This window comes from Brassica napus, chromosome A2 (genome assembly GCF_020379485.1).
Source record: "Brassica napus cultivar Da-Ae chromosome A2, Da-Ae, whole genome shotgun sequence".
NCBI classification, from domain to species: domain Eukaryota; kingdom Viridiplantae; phylum Streptophyta; class Magnoliopsida; order Brassicales; family Brassicaceae; genus Brassica; species Brassica napus.
In genome coordinates this window covers 2,744,113-2,759,590 of record NC_063435.1, presented here as the reverse complement: position 1 = coordinate 2,759,590, position 15,478 = coordinate 2,744,113, and the positions used below count along the sequence as shown (strand labels likewise).

The 15,478-nt window shown below is 35.5% G+C and overlaps 3 protein-coding genes and 1 long non-coding RNA gene across 11 annotated transcripts; 2 read left to right on the top strand and 2 right to left on the bottom strand.

Moving 5' to 3' along the window:
- Positions 1-130: 130 nt before the first annotated feature.
- On the bottom strand, positions 131-3,103 carry LOC106431427 (probable feruloyl esterase A). Of its 2 annotated transcripts, none has more exons than XM_048753879.1 (11): positions 2,958-3,103; positions 2,725-2,800; positions 2,316-2,395; positions 2,058-2,123; positions 1,911-1,958; positions 1,751-1,818; positions 1,602-1,674; positions 1,361-1,522; positions 1,087-1,281; positions 817-899; positions 131-637 (listed from the first exon to the last, which is right to left on the bottom strand). In XM_048753879.1, the coding sequence occupies exons 2-11, from the start codon at positions 2,795-2,797 to the stop codon at positions 427-429; spliced, it is 1,059 nt and encodes a 352-aa protein (XP_048609836.1). In that variant the 5' UTR covers positions 2,798-2,800; positions 2,958-3,103; the 3' UTR covers positions 131-426. The 2 variants fall into 2 exon arrangements, with proteins under 2 accessions (XP_048609836.1, XP_048609831.1); XM_048753874.1 differs by having other exon boundaries at positions 1,358-1,522; positions 2,958-3,101.
- Positions 3,104-3,125: 22 nt separating this feature from the next.
- Positions 3,126-4,837, top strand: LOC125585221 (ISWI chromatin-remodeling complex ATPase CHR17-like). Its single transcript, XM_048753893.1, has 4 exons — positions 3,126-3,656; positions 3,847-3,978; positions 4,070-4,176; positions 4,277-4,837. The coding sequence occupies exons 1-3, from the start codon at positions 3,459-3,461 to the stop codon at positions 4,085-4,087; spliced, it is 348 nt and encodes a 115-aa protein (XP_048609850.1). The 5' UTR covers positions 3,126-3,458; the 3' UTR covers positions 4,088-4,176; positions 4,277-4,837.
- A 190-nt stretch (positions 4,838-5,027) lies between these two features.
- Positions 5,028-7,529, bottom strand: LOC125585225. 7 transcript variants are annotated; one of them, XR_007322172.1, is made up of 6 exons: positions 7,393-7,529; positions 7,019-7,153; positions 6,774-6,913; positions 6,551-6,705; positions 5,864-6,223; positions 5,028-5,316 (listed from the first exon to the last, which is right to left on the bottom strand). It is a non-coding gene; the product is annotated as an uncharacterized LOC125585225 (long non-coding RNA). The 7 variants fall into 7 exon arrangements; XR_007322165.1 differs by having other exon boundaries at positions 6,774-6,916; positions 7,393-7,528; XR_007322169.1 differs by adding an exon at positions 6,386-6,447 and having other exon boundaries at positions 5,089-5,316; positions 6,774-6,916; positions 7,019-7,512.
- Positions 7,530-7,957: 428 nt separating this feature from the next.
- LOC106431435 (ISWI chromatin-remodeling complex ATPase CHR17) lies at positions 7,958-12,966 on the top strand. Its single transcript, XM_048753859.1, is given in 22 exon segments — positions 7,958-8,132; positions 8,229-8,408; positions 8,492-8,713; positions 8,906-9,040; positions 9,109-9,391; positions 9,515-9,588; positions 9,698-9,918; positions 9,993-10,080; positions 10,156-10,249; positions 10,347-10,535; positions 10,633-10,667; positions 10,786-10,862; positions 10,960-11,041; positions 11,043-11,056; positions 11,146-11,215; positions 11,329-11,383; positions 11,464-11,522; positions 11,612-11,777; positions 11,894-12,072; positions 12,169-12,384; positions 12,481-12,582; positions 12,699-12,966. Coding segments are annotated over 22 exon segments (2,589 nt in total). The 5' UTR covers positions 7,958-8,102; the 3' UTR covers positions 12,717-12,966.
- Positions 12,967-15,478: the final 2,512 nt, after the last annotated feature.

Below are 15,478 nucleotides of genomic sequence, written 5' to 3'. Positions count from 1 at the left end.
AAGGGTATTATCGGAACTATACATGTATTTTGTTGACCGATGAAAGCCGTTTCTAGACTCTACAAGAGACGCTTTGTCCTCCAGTGGGTTCGCAATCATGTAAAGCCACAGATTACAATATTACTTTACATTCATCCAAACAAACACATGATTTTGATATAGCTATATACTTGAAATAAAACTATTTCGTTACCATACAATATATCCCATTTACATTTTTTCATATTTGAATCCAACATCTATGTGGTAATGGTATAAAAAAATATAATCTGGTTGTTCATTTTTTTCTGCTACATGCTATCAACCTACAACCTATTTACAAAGTCTTGATTATATGTATCTATACACTTTCTTTCTCCAACACCGAAATCTCCTTTTGAAACAAGCTTTGCTTGACCAAGACTTGAATCAACTGATTCCTATAGACTAAAGATCCCCATTTTCAATAATAGTTTCTGTTTTGTTACCGTTGGTGGAAGTAACAGCCCGCGACATGATTAGGTTACCCTTTGAATCCTTCTTGCTGAATCTATCCATCTCATGGCTCATCACTATTGAGCATTGTCTCCAAGTCTCACAATGCAACTCTACCCCAAAGTACCTTAGATGGTCTGCAATGCTATTGCCCTTCACCGATCTGAAACAACAAGCAACCAAGAATTATACTGGAATCGTGTAATAAATGTCTGGTAACTAAGCTAAAACATGGAAACATAAGCCTTGCTGTAATGATTCCTGACCAATAGTTGAACTATGGTAGTATACAATAATCTTGTTCTTGCTAGTATACAAGGCTTATATCACCAGGTTGTTTACCTGCTGCATGTGGGATCTTCACCGGTGTTGTCGCAAACTTTCTCCACACTATGATTCAAAGAACTGACATCTCTTAGCCACACCTGCAAGCCGAAACACACCATTACCTCTTTCACATCTTCCACACAGTTTATAAACCAATCGGAGAAATTACACTCAAGACATTGGAAACATCACCCGAGTAGTCCAGTTTTTTTTTCATGAAATAGCTTTAAATTTTTTAAAATATCATTCTTAAGAACATCCAGTGGACTGAGGAAACGATGTTACCTCTGTTGGGAAGTGGTGGTATGTTTTTTGAGGAAAATGATTGTAGTAAGGAGGCAGATGAGGAACTATATCATGGGCATGCGTGATCCGAAAGGTGTTAGGCACAAGCAAACTATAGTAAGATGCAAAAGCTGCATTCCCAACACGAGGTTGCCCAAATGTCATGACCTGCACGTTTTCTTCTCCTCCATTTACCTGAGATTTACATCCAAATCAACGTGAATGAACAACTTCAAAGGACATAACATAAGATAAAGACAAATATGATTACTACTAAGTCTAGCCCACAAAAGGTAGCCATGGCTCCTCCCATTGAATGACCAGTCACCATGATGTTGATGTTCGGACCATAGGAATCCTTCGCTCGTTTTACTGCAGCCAACACTGCGGGCCGTACAGTTGTATTATGATAAGCACTATAAAATCCATGGTGAACCTGCCAGTGTAAACCACTATTACAAACTCCACCTTACTACATTAATGTCTCGATGGCAAAAGTTCGAATTCAAGCGTACCATTGCATCTGACATGTCAGGATAATTAAGATCGAGTTGTTTCCAGAACAGGTCTGAGACCCAATTTTGTATGCTGCACATGTTTTGGCTTAATCAACCAAGTTGAGACAAAAGGGGTAGCTTCATGATTAGAGTGACAAGAACGATACCTGTGTTCTTGAGTTCCCCGGAATGCAATAACAATAGCATTCAAATCCTTAGCCACCCCAACATATGCCTGTTGTTTACAAGTAACAGGTAATAATATTATTAAAAGTTGATCAGTGAGAGACATTGTGTCCAGATGTATCTTATGATACCACGGCAGACCTGTAGGCAGTGCTCAACGTCAAATATTATCTCTATTACTTCGAAACCCTGCACCATCCAAATCACATTAGAATGCCGAATTGGATCTATTAGCTTTTGATATAATGTGGCTTCAAACAGTGATTTTGCCTCAATATTTTGTTATACCTTTGTAAAACCATTGCATCTTTTGCACGTCCAATTGAAGAGTTCTGACAAATCAGACATATAGACCTGCATAAATATATAAACATGATTCACCCAATATCTGGTGAATTTTCATCAACATAATGGTTCTTTTATAGCAGTGCATCTAGTTCACTGTATTCTTAGAGAGATAAATGGCATGCATTCCGTAGAAGAATAACGTAAACAGTAGATTAAAATGTCTTTTTGATCACTGTAGTATCTACCATGTTAGCTTACCGCAGAAGCATACTCCACAAGTGTCATGGTAAGAGTATGGTTGTAAAGAGGTTTACCATCATCGCTCTTCAACTTGAGAACTGCAAATACAAGAAGAAGTCACCATAAAATTTACTTGTTTCAGTCTCTTGATCTAGTTATAGCTCACAACTCATATACCAAGTACATATAAGAAATGTGGGTATCATAAAAGCTTCAAAATCAATGCTTTGATATCTTCATGGTTCCTTATTCCAGTGGGAAAAAATCAACTTTACATTGTGTTGTAGCCAGAGTATAAATATTTTAATTTATGTTTTTTCAAAGAAGCTACCAATACACTTAAGTTTGAAGGCTCATTGTCTAAAACTGAAAAATCAACGCTCTTGGAATGGAAAGAGACATAGAATTAATATAGAAGTTTCATTACCAGCTGTTCCACTTGAAAAGGAAAGAAGAAAAGCAAAAATTGCCAGCAATAATAACCATCTCCTCTGCCCCATATTCTGCCAAGAAGGTCAACATTCATATCAAAATCGGGGAAAATTGAGCAAAAATAGGAAGAAAGTAAACAAACAAAACCTTCTAATAAAGATAGTTCAGTAATCAAATCCAGAAATTTTAAAATCCACCGAGGATCAAATCAAGCGAAGGAAAGCTTACTTCTTTGACCACGATACGAAATTTCTCTCGTGATCGGAGATATTACCACCCAGCTATAACATTAACGGCGACAGATATAGGATGGGAGAGCGTGATCTTGCGATGACGACGATTCGCTCAGATGAAGAAACGTGCGAAGAAATACGAATCTTCTTTTATTTAAAATCAAAATTCCACTTTCATCCTCCTTTATACGCAAAGGCGTTACTAGCGTGTTTCGCTCTTAATAAGGGCATTACTGGAATTTCAACTGTAGCGTGTCATATTCGGCGGGATAAATGGATATCGGCCCATGGGCCTTATTGGCCCACTAAAGTCCAAGGCGGGAATTTCCGAAAACTCAGGTGGCGGGAAATTCTGTTTATACCGAAAATCCACGTGGCACATCTGAGCCGGAAGATACGGTCGTTAAAGCGTCGGGTCTTTGATTCATTTTAATCGTTGCTTCCACATTAAAATTCACTTTTGATTTTGCTCTACCCACAGGAACCCTCGGCGTCCATGGCGAAAGCTTCTAAGAGCGAAGTTTCTTCAGACGAGGCTTACTCATCTGAGGAAGAGGCGCAAGTTAACGATCAGGTGAATGTGGAGGAAGATGATGATAAGGAGCTCCAGGCCGTTGCTCGCTCGGCGGACTCCGACGAGGAAGCACCCGCATCTGACGACGAGGTTGTCCCTGTAGAAGATGACGCCGACGAGGTAATTTTCGATTTGAATATCCATTCTCATGTTCGCCGTTAGTTTGCTTGAAATTTTGAATTTCTTATTTAACGACGGTTATTAGGGTTTCTTTTGGGCTTCCTAATTGAATAGTTGCTCATTATGGTGGTACATTAATGGGACTCGTGAGGATAATTGACTCCTTTCATGATTTGATGAGCATATGTAGGACGAAGCAGATAATAAAAAAGCTGAAATCAGCAAACGTGAGAAGGCTAGGCTTAGAGAAATGCAGAAGTTGAAGAAGAAGAAAATTCAGGATATTTTAGACGCCCAAAATGCTTCCATTGATGCTGATATGGTAAGCTAGTATTAAATTGTTATGATTTGTGTGCTGTTTGTCTTTTACATCCCGAGGCATTGAATATTCTTCTATCGTTCTATGTATGTAGAAAAATAAAGGGAAGTGAGGATTGAAATATCTTCTGCAACAAACCGAGTTGTTTGCACATTTTGCTAAAAGTGAGCCTTCTCGGTCTCAGAAGAAGGGGAAAGGAAGGTGCGCTGAATGTTCATGATCTAAAAACATATTGTGGTTAATCATCTGAAGTTTCATGAGATATGATCTTTAATTTATGGGGGTTTCACTTAATCTTCAGGGGTCGTCATGCTTCCAAACTAACTGAAGAAGAGGAAGATGAAGAGTATCTTAAGGAAGAAGAGGGTGCTATACCTGGATCTGGAGGCACACGATTGCTCACACAGCCCGCTTGTAAGTACCTAAATATTGCTCCTCTTTATCTGGAAACTAGGAGAGTTCCGCGCTTCGCGCGGGATTTGATGAATCAGTTCTTATAAAAAATCTAATTTTGTGTAAATTTTATTTTATATTAGCTTGGGTGTGAGTATGATTATTTTATCTACACCAAATTTGAATTATATACCTAAAAATGATCGAATTCTTAGTATTTTTGTTGTTCGAATCTTAAATTGTAACTTTATAGTGTTTTATGTTTTGTAACATTATAAAATACATAAATCCATCGGATTCGATCAAAAGAGAATGAGATAATAATTTTTAATACTATTATATTTTTTTAAGATTTTATAAAATAGTGGAGAATGATTGATATTTTTATTTAGAAGAATTCTTTGTCAAAGTTATTATAGTTGTTTTGTAGAATGTTAGTAATTGATATTATTAACAGTTATGGTTGTTTCTTGGCCTTTGTTTATTTTTATGTGTGATATTTTTTATATTATATTTATTCTAATAATTTTATTAGTAAGGTGAAAAAGGAAAAATAAGAAATATAAAGAAAAGGAAAAAATAAATAAAAATATAGTATGAGTGATTTGTGCTGTCTGTCGTTCAAATTCTTTATATTTTATCATCATTTTATATTTACCTTGTTTGTTGTAAATAAATTTAGCCTTGTTTACAATGTTTTTGACTCTATAACAAAGAAGATACAAAAAAGAGTGTGTATATGTATCAAAACCATGGAAAATCATTCAATATAATTAAGATACTCTCATCATAAAACTCCAACTACTTTAAAAGTGACTAATTTAATGGTTAAATCCCTTTTGTTTGTTCCAAGGAGATCAAGCGACGTTGTTAGGACCTGCACTGCTAGCTTGTTCCATGACCGTCTCGATGATATCGCCATTCTTCCATCAGGAGCTGAGCAGGGGTCTTGCAACAAATACTCACACTCTTTAGTAGACTAATAGTGGTCACACTCTTTAACCGCACACCACAGGACCATTATAGAGCAAACACAAATCATGTCTCAAACTACTTACTTAAGTTAATCAAATGATATACAAACAAAAGCAGGCACTTTGACTTTAACCACACACCACATGAACACTCTATAGCAAACACAAATCATGTCTCAACCAAATGATATACAAAGCCACACACTTTGAGAAGATGAATGGGTTCCACCAAAAAGCTAATGACTTTCAAAAACCCAACTCACTTTGAACAGAGAAATCAAACATTTTTAAAAAATTGTTCACTTCAACAATAGACTCCTGAAACCACTTAGAATGGTCTCACAAATGAAATGGTAAACAGCGCAAAACACATTGAGCAAATGAAATGGGTTCCATCAATAAAAGCTAATGTAAAGCTAAAAAGGGTTCCTTAAACCACTATGTAATAAGCAACAATCAAATATCATATAGTCTATTATGTACTATTCTAGAAACGTAAAAAGAGATGTGAAAAAACAAACCAGTTCCTGCAGCTGTAATGGCCTGCCTATACTTTTTGTCTTGCACATCCCTAACAGCGAACACACCAACCATGCTCGTCTTAGTGGTACCAGGCCTGGTCACCAAATACCCATCCTCATCAAACTCAAGCTGCCCATCCAAGAACTTCGTTGCCGCTCATGACCAATCGCAAAGAACAACCTAGACACTTTCAAATCCGAAACATCACCAGTGACAACATTCTTCACCTTCAAACCACCTAAGAGTAAGAGACTTAGGGATGTCCAAGATCTTCTGTTGGCAGCGGCACTGGATCCTGGTCCGGCGTAACTCGTGGTGGTTATGACTCCGGTTCCATGGTGATCTATATACTGCCTTCTCTGTTTAAATGAAGCAAAAAAAAAAATCAAAACTTTAAGACTGTGATCAAGGAAGAAGAAGAAGCGATAAGGTCTGATGAAAAAAGAGCTTTCTTTAGCTATACTGAGAGAGGTGAAGAGAGAAAGATAATTAACAAATGGTCCCAAGTTTGTTCATCTCACTATCAAAACCCACAAACATAGTAGAGTCAGACGCATCAAAGACTGTCGTTTCAACCCAGTACCTTGTTTAAAAACACAGAAACTATTTGTTATGACTTAGGGGAATGAGGTTGGCCTTTAAACCACTTAGAGAGAGTGAATGGGAATGTGTTCGAGATGGACTACCTTACCACCCAAACAGCGTTTTGCCATTACATGATGCACGGGTGGAAGATGAGAACCCACGTTAAAAATTCCGGAAGCAGTTGGAACATGAGATATAGGACCAGCCATTGGCGGTTTCAATTTCGAGAACGTCCTCAGTGTAGGAACTCCACAATCTACCAAGGTTGGAGTTAGTAAGAGAAAAGTAGTAGGCAAGTATTAGGAAGCTGTTAAGTAGTATAACCTGGGGTGGTGAATTGAGCACAAAAGCATTGAGCTTGGACGGTGTCATAGATTATCTATCCAACTGTTTTATAAGGTAGTGATTCGTAAAAAAAAAAATTATGGGAGATGGTGGACGTTTACGGTGGCTTGCATCAACATCTACTGAAAACGTATAAAATCAACCATTAATCAAATCAAAACTTGTAAAGCTCAAACCCTGTAATAAATAGTAATGTGTAAGTTTTTTTAGTTCATCGGAATTACCCTAGCTCGAGGAGCAGTAGCCGCCTCTCTTCATATTGCTGGCCTCCCAAAAATCCAGCAGACGCACTTCTACGGTGGTGATACAGCGGCCGTTTTTCAATCAGCAAGGAGGAGAGAGAAGTTCGAAATTGTACTCTGTGAATGGTTTTTGTTTCAATATTACTGTGAGAAATGAAATGATGAAATTTACGGATACAAACTAATCTATTTATAGATCCAGATTAACCGACTGGAAGGAAAGGGGACATGAATGTGATATCAAGGAAAGAGTGGGTTGATAGAGTTAAGACGATTGTTAAAGGCATGAATCAATGCCTAACGTTTTGGAGGATTAGAAACGTAGAAGAAATCAAAGATTCACACAGAGATTATACATGACGATTCGTCTCGCTTTGACATCCCAAACGCCATTGCTGGCGTAGATCGTCGGGGATCGATGTAAAAGACGAACCATATTCCGACTTTAGTCTTTGACGAAGAAACATCAGTTTCTCTCTTTCGGGCTGGATTTTGGCATGAGAAGCCCATTTATTTTGAATGAAACAAAACACAAAAAATCTAGCCCATAGAAAGACACGTGTCACTCTGTTGTTTACCTATTTAGTGACGTGGAGGGCTGAGAAGAGAATCCCCTTCTACTTTATGTTATTAGATGGTGCATAATTGGGCAAGTTAAATTGATAAGTTTCCTGGGCTTCCAACTCAAAATCAATTGGCAATTAGTGGATTGACCCAAATCTTTTATATATTACTCAAATCCCTTTCATATTTCTGATGTGGGATTTTCTCTCCAATGATAAGTTTCATGGGCTTCCAACTCAAAACCAATTGACAATTAGTGGATTGGCCCAAGTCCCTTATATATTACTCAAGTCCCTTTCATATTTCCGATGTGGGATCTTCTCTCCAATATAAATTCTGATATGTGTTTTACGTAATTTCCTCAGTTGTGGCCTCACAGTTTCTCTCGTATACTTTGTTAATTCTGTTGAATTCTAGAGATCTGATTTATATACTAATATCACAGGCATTCAGGGGGAAATGAGAGACTACCAATTGGCTGGTTTGAACTGGCTCATTAGTTATGTATGAGAATGGCATAAATGGAATTCTGGTAAACCATTGCTTACCAAAGTATAGATTAAGTTTTCTTGCAGCTCTCTGTTTTCTCTGATGCTAATCTTTGCTTCATTTTTATTTCATGGTCTAGGGTCTGGGGAAGACACTTCAAACAATTTCTTTGCTGGCTTACCTGCATGAATACAGGGGAATTAATGGTCCTCATATGATAGTTACTCCAAAATCAACCATTGGTAACTGGATGAATGAAATTCGCCGATTTTGTCCCGTCCTGCGTGCTGTGAAATTCCTTGGTGATCCTGAGGAAAGGGTAAGCCACAACCGCTCTGCCGTTTTCATGGTTTTATATGTGTGTGCCCACTAGGAATCTGAAACATATGTTAAATATTGCAGAGATATATTCGTGAAGAACTGCTAGTTGCAGGGAAATTCGATGTTTGTGTTACAAGCTTTGAGATGGCTATCAAAGAGAAGACAACCTTGCGACGCTTTAGCTGGCGTTATATAATCATTGATGAAGCAAATCGAATCAATAATGAGAATTCCCTTCTTTCAAAAACCATGAGAATTTTTAACACCAATTATCGGCTTCTTATCACAGGAACCCCTCTTCAGGTTTTGTTCAATCTCATGATCTATAATTACTTAGATTTTACAACAATTCTGTCAAAGAAAAATCTTACTGTAACTGTTTGAGCATTGTCGTTTTGATTATATATACTTTGTTCATACTTCTCATATTATTACTTGGTTTGTTTACTGTTCTCAACTTCTTATTCGTTATTCATATTTGTTTCTTTTATACAGAATAATCTTCATGAACTGTGGGCTCTTCTCAATTTTCTTCTCCCCGAGGTTTTTAGTTCAGCAGAGACTTTTGATGACTGGTTTCAAATTTCTGGTGAAAATGACCAGCAAGAAGTTGTTCAACAACTTCATAAGGTACGTATTCGTGGATATGAATTTTATTCTCTTTGTTGATGCTAATCACTTACCTCTTATCTTTCCAGGTTCTTCGACCATTTCTTCTTCGGAGGTTAAAATCTGATGTAGAAAAAGGCTTACCTCCAAAAAAGGAGACGATACTCAAAGTTGGCATGTCTCAGATGCAAAAACAGTACTACAAGGCGTTACTGCAGAAGGATCTTGAAGTGGTCAATGGTGGTGGAGAACGCAAACGTCTGTTGAACATAGCAATGCAATTGCGCAAATGCTGCAACCACCCTTATCTCTTCCAGGGTGCAGAGCCGGGTCCCCCCTATACCACAGGAGACCACCTTGTAACAAATGCAGGTAAGATTTGCATTCAAAATTTAACATTTTTACCCCAAAAAAAAGATGTACATTCAAATTAGTACGTCCAAATATCTGTGGCCCAAGTATCTTAGTTAGATCTGATGTGATTGTTGTTTCTAGGTAAGATGGTTCTCTTAGACAAGTTGATACCTAAGTTGAAGGAACGCGATTCAAGGGTTCTGATATTTTCTCAGGTAGAGATTAACACAAACAAATAAGGGTTCCTTTCTTGTTTCCTTTTGTCTAAGTGCTATTCTTCTTGTTTCTTGTTCATGTTCTAATGATTTTACTAATTGATTTCAGATGACAAGGCTTTTGGATATTCTCGAGGATTATTTAATGTATCGTGGTTACCAGTATTGCCGTATTGATGGAAACACTGGTGGTGACGAACGAGATGCTTCCATTGAAGCCTACAACAAGCCAGGAAGTGAGAAGTTTGTTTTCTTATTATCCACTAGAGCTGGAGGGCTTGGTATCAATCTTGCTACTGCAGATATTGTGATCCTTTATGACAGTGACTGGTTAGCTCCTTTCTTTTCTACTGAGGTTAGAGATTATTTTCATCATGCTTAATGAGTTGAGTGGACTCTGGCAGGAATCCCCAAGTTGACTTGCAAGCTCAAGATCGTGCACATAGGATTGGTCAAAAGAAAGAAGTTCAAGTATTCCGGTTCTGCACAGAGGTTAATCTTCTACACGTGAATTAAGTAAGAAAAACACCAATTACCTAAAACTAATTTTGTATTGGTCATTTACAGAATGCTATTGAGGCAAAGGTGATTGAGAGAGCTTACAAGAAGCTGGCACTTGACGCTCTGGTAATTCAGCAAGGGCGATTGGCAGAACAGAAAAGTAAGTGTTTGTCTACTGAGATTGTAAAATGCAGCGGCTTCTTTCATATAGATATGTATTGTCTCGTATACATTTGTTTCTCTTCTTTACTTTTCAGCTGTTAATAAGGATGAGTTACTCCAAATGGTTAGATATGGTGCTGAAATGGTGTTTAGTTCTAAAGATAGCACAATTACGGATGAGGATATTGACAGAATCATTGCCAAAGGAGAAGAGGCAACTGCTGAACTTGATGCGAAGATGAAGAAATTCACTGAAGATGCAATACAGTTTAAAATGGATGACAGTAAGCATCTCATGTGCCTGTTGTCTTGTTTTTGATAGTAACTCTCTAGCATGACTAATGGGGAGATCCGAATAATCTGATTTTCGGTTTGTTGCAGATGCTGAGCTTTATGATTTCGACGATGATAATAAGGTACTCTTGCATGATTAATTGCACGGCTCAAGGAAATATTCAATCCATACTGTGCTTAGGCACCTGCGCTATTTTGAATAATCTTACGTGATCTTTTTTTTTTATTATTGTCTGGTAGGATGAGAACAAGTTTGATTTTAAGAAGATTGTAAGTGAGAATTGGAATGATCCACCAAAGCGAGAGAGAAAGCGCAAGTAAGTATTACTTCTATCCTTTTTGTTAAGTGATCTATTCTGTCTTCCTAAACAACATCCAGTCTCAAATATTTACTTTTATCTACCCACCCTTCAGCTACTCTGAAGCTGAATACTTCAAGCAAACATTGCGACCAGGTGCTCCAGCTAAACCTAAAGATCCTAAAATTCCACGCATCACGCATGCCCCAGTTGTAAGCACTTTTTTCCTGGATTAGACATTTAACCTTTTTCTTGGATGTTATTTTTATCGTATGTATCTTATTTATTTTCCATCCCGCAGGCATGATTTCCAGTTCTTTAACCTGGAGAGACTGACCGGGATGTATGAAAAGGAAGTGCGACACCTTATGGTGGGGTTTTAATTTGAGAATTTATCTGACTTATCATGTCATTTATGCAACTTGCCTCTGATTACTTTAAGGCGTTATAGGGTAATAGCAACTTCTTTTGTTTTTGTTTTCAGCAAATACATCAGAAAACTCAGGTGAAAGACACAGTTGAAGTTGATGAACCTGAAGGTCAGTCTTGGTTTCTAAGTCCGTGTCCTCTTTTCTTAGACTACTCCACTGAACCTGTTACTGATTAAGTACTTTCTTAGAAGTTGGAGATCCCTTAACTGCCGAGGAAGTGGAAGAAAAGGAGCAATTGTTGGAAGAGGCAAGTGAATCCACTTGACATTATACAGTGAGTTGTCATTTTTTTTGTGATGGGGCTTTGTATAACGAATACAGTTGATTATTTTTCAGGGTTTCTCAACATGGAGCAAAAGAGACTTCAATACCTTCATTAGATCATGTGAGAAGTATGGCCGGAACGATATAAAGAGTATTGCCTCTGAGATGGAAGGGAAAACAGAGGAAGAGGTTGAAAGATATGCTCAAGTTTTCAAAGACCGATACAAGGAGCTGAGTGGTAAGTAGGTTTAGATTGTTAAGTTTACAGTATCAACAGTAACATACAGTTGGATATTTTGCCTCGCACAAGTAGCTTATACTAAGTAAGCGTTACCTCTGACCTATAATTTGTAGATTACGATAGAATCATCAAGAATATTGAGAAAGGGGAAGGGAGAATCTCTAGGAAATATGAAATCATGAAAGCTATTGGGAAGAAACTGGATCGCTACACGAACCCGTGGCTGGAACTGAAGATTCAGTATGGTCAGAACAAAGGGAAGCTGTACAATGAAGAGTGTGACCGTTTCATGGTCTGATATCTTTTTATCCTTCTCTATTTTTGTTACTCTTTTACTGTTTTCTTTCATTTCTATAAGACATTGATCCGAGGAACTTATGATTAACAGGTATGCATGGTCCATAAGCTTGGGTATGGAAACTGGGAAGAACTAAAGACTGCTTTTAAGACATCCCCATTGTTCAGCTTCGACTGGTACGTAAAATCCCGTTCAGTTCAGGAACTTGCCAGGAGATGCGAAACACTGGTCCGGCTGATAGAGAAAGAGAACCAAGAGTATGATGAGAGAGAGAGGCGAGCCCGTAAAGAGAAGAAGCTTGCAACGGTGAGGACTTTTCGCACACATTGTTTTAGTGTTTTGTTAATGGTGAGAAACGCGATGGAACTGTTTCTGATGGTCCGCTTTATAAATTCTTTTCAGAATGGAACACCTTCAAAGCGAGCTTTGGGTAGGGAAGCAATAGAGAGCCCTACTTTCTTGAAGAAACGAAAGCAGCTGTCAATGGATGATTTTGTAACCTCGGTAAGCAAAAATCGTGTAAAATATAATACAGACTTGTTTATTTTACTTGTTAAATGATGCAAAAGCAGACAATTCTTTAGATGAGAAACTAACTCAAAAACTTTATGTATCTGCAGGGAAAACGTAGGAAATAAGGAGAGCTTAGTTGAATCCATTCGGCTATGCACATTATTAAGTAATGTGTTTACTTTTAGATAGTAGATTAGGTATGATTTCAAATCAGAGAATTGGTCTAGCTGTAACAAAGGCAGATCTATCATTTTGTGTTCACAACTCATTGTTTTGACTATTCTCTTTGATCCTACTTTCTCCGTGTATGTTTGTTTATATATGTAACACATTCCTAATCTCAGCAGTCCAAATTCTATAGAGGAAATTCAAATTTTCGTTTGTACTAAGAACTTGAACAGACGAGTCCCTTCTCAGTTTCCCAGGAGGGACACTGGTAAGAAGCTGTAATTTTAGATGGTAAGACGGTTGCTAGTGCAGATTCGTTTCTGTCGGTGTTTATACTTAGAGCTATTTTGTATATCTTTACGGTGGGTGTTAACTGTTGAATATGAGTTTGGTCGATTTGAAAGAACTGAACAAATTCGACTGACTGTGGGTTATTTCAAAATGTTTTTATTGATCAAATGAGAGAGGTTACTGTATAGAAATGTTGATATTGCCCTTTTGAGTTACTGTATAGCCAACAATATGATTTATCCAATTTCAAGGTGCAAACGAATCTGCAATTTTGTATTTTAAAAAGTGAATTGTTTAACGAAAAACAGGAATTCATTTTGTAAAAAAAAATGTATTTATACATTCTTTTTTTTTGACAACGATGTATTTATACATTCAAGAAAGGAATTTAAATCAAAGTTATGTTTTTGAAGAGTTGAAATTTTAATTTGGGGGGCAAGTACCTCTCAGAAGAATAAGATTCGGAATCCTTTGTGGGAACACGCGTTTCTCGGTTACGGATTTGAGCATTTTCTTGAGCTGACGACAAACTCTTTTTATCAATCTTTTTTATATGATGTTATCAAATTGAAATTCCTTTTAATGATGATTTTATCATTCTCATTCCTCCACGTACTAATATAGATAGATAAATGCACAAACACATGAATATATATAGATATTAATTAATTTATTGTAAAAATGACTTTTTATTAGCATCTATCTCTTAAAATTAGGAAAATAATTTTATTTTCTTGAGTAAAGCAAAAATTAGGTATGGATGCAATTGACGTACAACCACACAACGTACGGACGATGATACCATATGTGATGCCACGATCCGTCCTCGCGATATTTATTATTATCATCGTCGACATTGGTTATCTTTTGTTGACTTGTAACATTGGTTATCTATATTTTCTTTTGCTAATCCACTTTGGTTATCTTAATTTACTAGTTTTATGTATATAAATATGAGTTTTTCTGCACCATGTGCATACATAATAAATTTAAATATAATATTTTTATTTTAAAAGAAACATTTATTTTACATTTGGACATTATTAATTTTTTTATTTTAACTTCAACGATTTGAAAAAAATCATAAATGTATTTTCATATTCTTACATTTTATTTAGTTTAACTAATTCACTTTTATTTTATTTAATTTCAATAGAGTTAAAATTATATTTTATAAAAAGTCATTTATATCATATTATATTATATATTTAGTAATTATTTATTTTAAATATATCTCTTACCACCTAGTTTTAAATATATCTATATTTAATATATAATTTCTAGTAAAATTTAGAATTTTGTCTATATTATTTAAAATACGTTAAACTGGGAAAATCAATTTGTTAGTTAACCTAGTGAAACAATAAATTTTAATATAACTTTAGTAATTTAACTATAATTTTTTATTAGTGTTACTTTTGTTTTGTTTTTGTTGATACACGCTTATAGTTAGTTTGGTAAAATTTATATATTTATAAGAATATGATATCAAGTTGATGTAACAAATTATATTGATCATTATATTTAGCTTATTTTTTATTAATGGTATATATACATATCAATTTTATGGTGATATATGAGTTATTATTAATATATTTTAATAGAATTTCCAAAAATAAATATTTATATAGAAAATTTATATAAATGTAATATGACTTAATAGTCATTATCATATTTAGAAATAATTACCAAAAAACATAAATATTTATAAAGAAAATTGTACATGTCACAATAAAATTGATGTCACGTCACAATAAAATTGATGCTATGTCATAATTTCATAAGCAACATCGTTTTTTTTTATTGAGATTGAATGTGGAAATAATACATATACAAATCACTTCACAAATAATGTTTAATAATATTCAGAAGATTTTAAAATCATAAACGTGACATATAGCAGCCCACATATTGAAGTTGCATGACAGAACATATCACATCAGATTTATAATATAAAATTTATATAGTATAGAAAGTTTTTTTTGGGTAAAATATAGTACAGAAAGTTGACATTCTTTTTTCCTATATTTGTAAGTTGCTAATAAATAATGACCACACGATTAAAGGCATATATATATTGATATCCATATATCTTAGTATACATCATCATAAATTGAAGATTTTCTTATGCCAAAAAAAAAACGAAGATTTATTCCATGTATATTTATTCTGATCTACTTTTCACGATGCTAATATATACAACAACTCAACTTTTTGTTAAACATACACAAACGTAACTTCAGTTCGGCTATTTTTCTGCAACCAATGATTTTGGTCCCTCTATGCTTAAATAACAGAACTGTCTATTTGAATTATATATATAAGGGCAAAAGTATGTAATAGAGCGTAAATCACATATCTATACTATAATCGTATTAATTAATTAATACTTTATATTCTAATTAATCTGGATATCCGAGAGTATTTC

What these genes read in the sequence shown, in the direction of transcription:
- LOC106431427 (XM_048753874.1), bottom strand. Translation starts at nt 2,797, where the DNA reads ATGGGGCAGAGGAGATGGTTATTATTGCTGGCAATTTTTGCTTTTCTT. An exon ending in GATGCAATGGTTTTACAAAG is followed by an intron (nt 1,959 to 2,057) that starts GTATAACAAAAT and finishes TGGATGGTGCAG; the next exon opens with GGTTTCGAAGTAATAGAGAT. An exon ending in ACCACCACTTCCCAACAGAG is followed by an intron (nt 900 to 1,086) that starts GTAACATCGTTT and finishes TTCGGCTTGCAG; the next exon opens with GTGTGGCTAAGAGATGTCAG.
- LOC125585221 (XM_048753893.1), top strand. Translation starts at nt 3,459, where the DNA reads ATGGCGAAAGCTTCTAAGAGCGAAGTTTCTTCAGACGAGGCTTACTCA. An exon ending in TAGAAGATGACGCCGACGAG is followed by an intron (nt 3,657 to 3,846) that starts GTAATTTTCGAT and finishes GAGCATATGTAG; the next exon opens with GACGAAGCAGATAATAAAAA.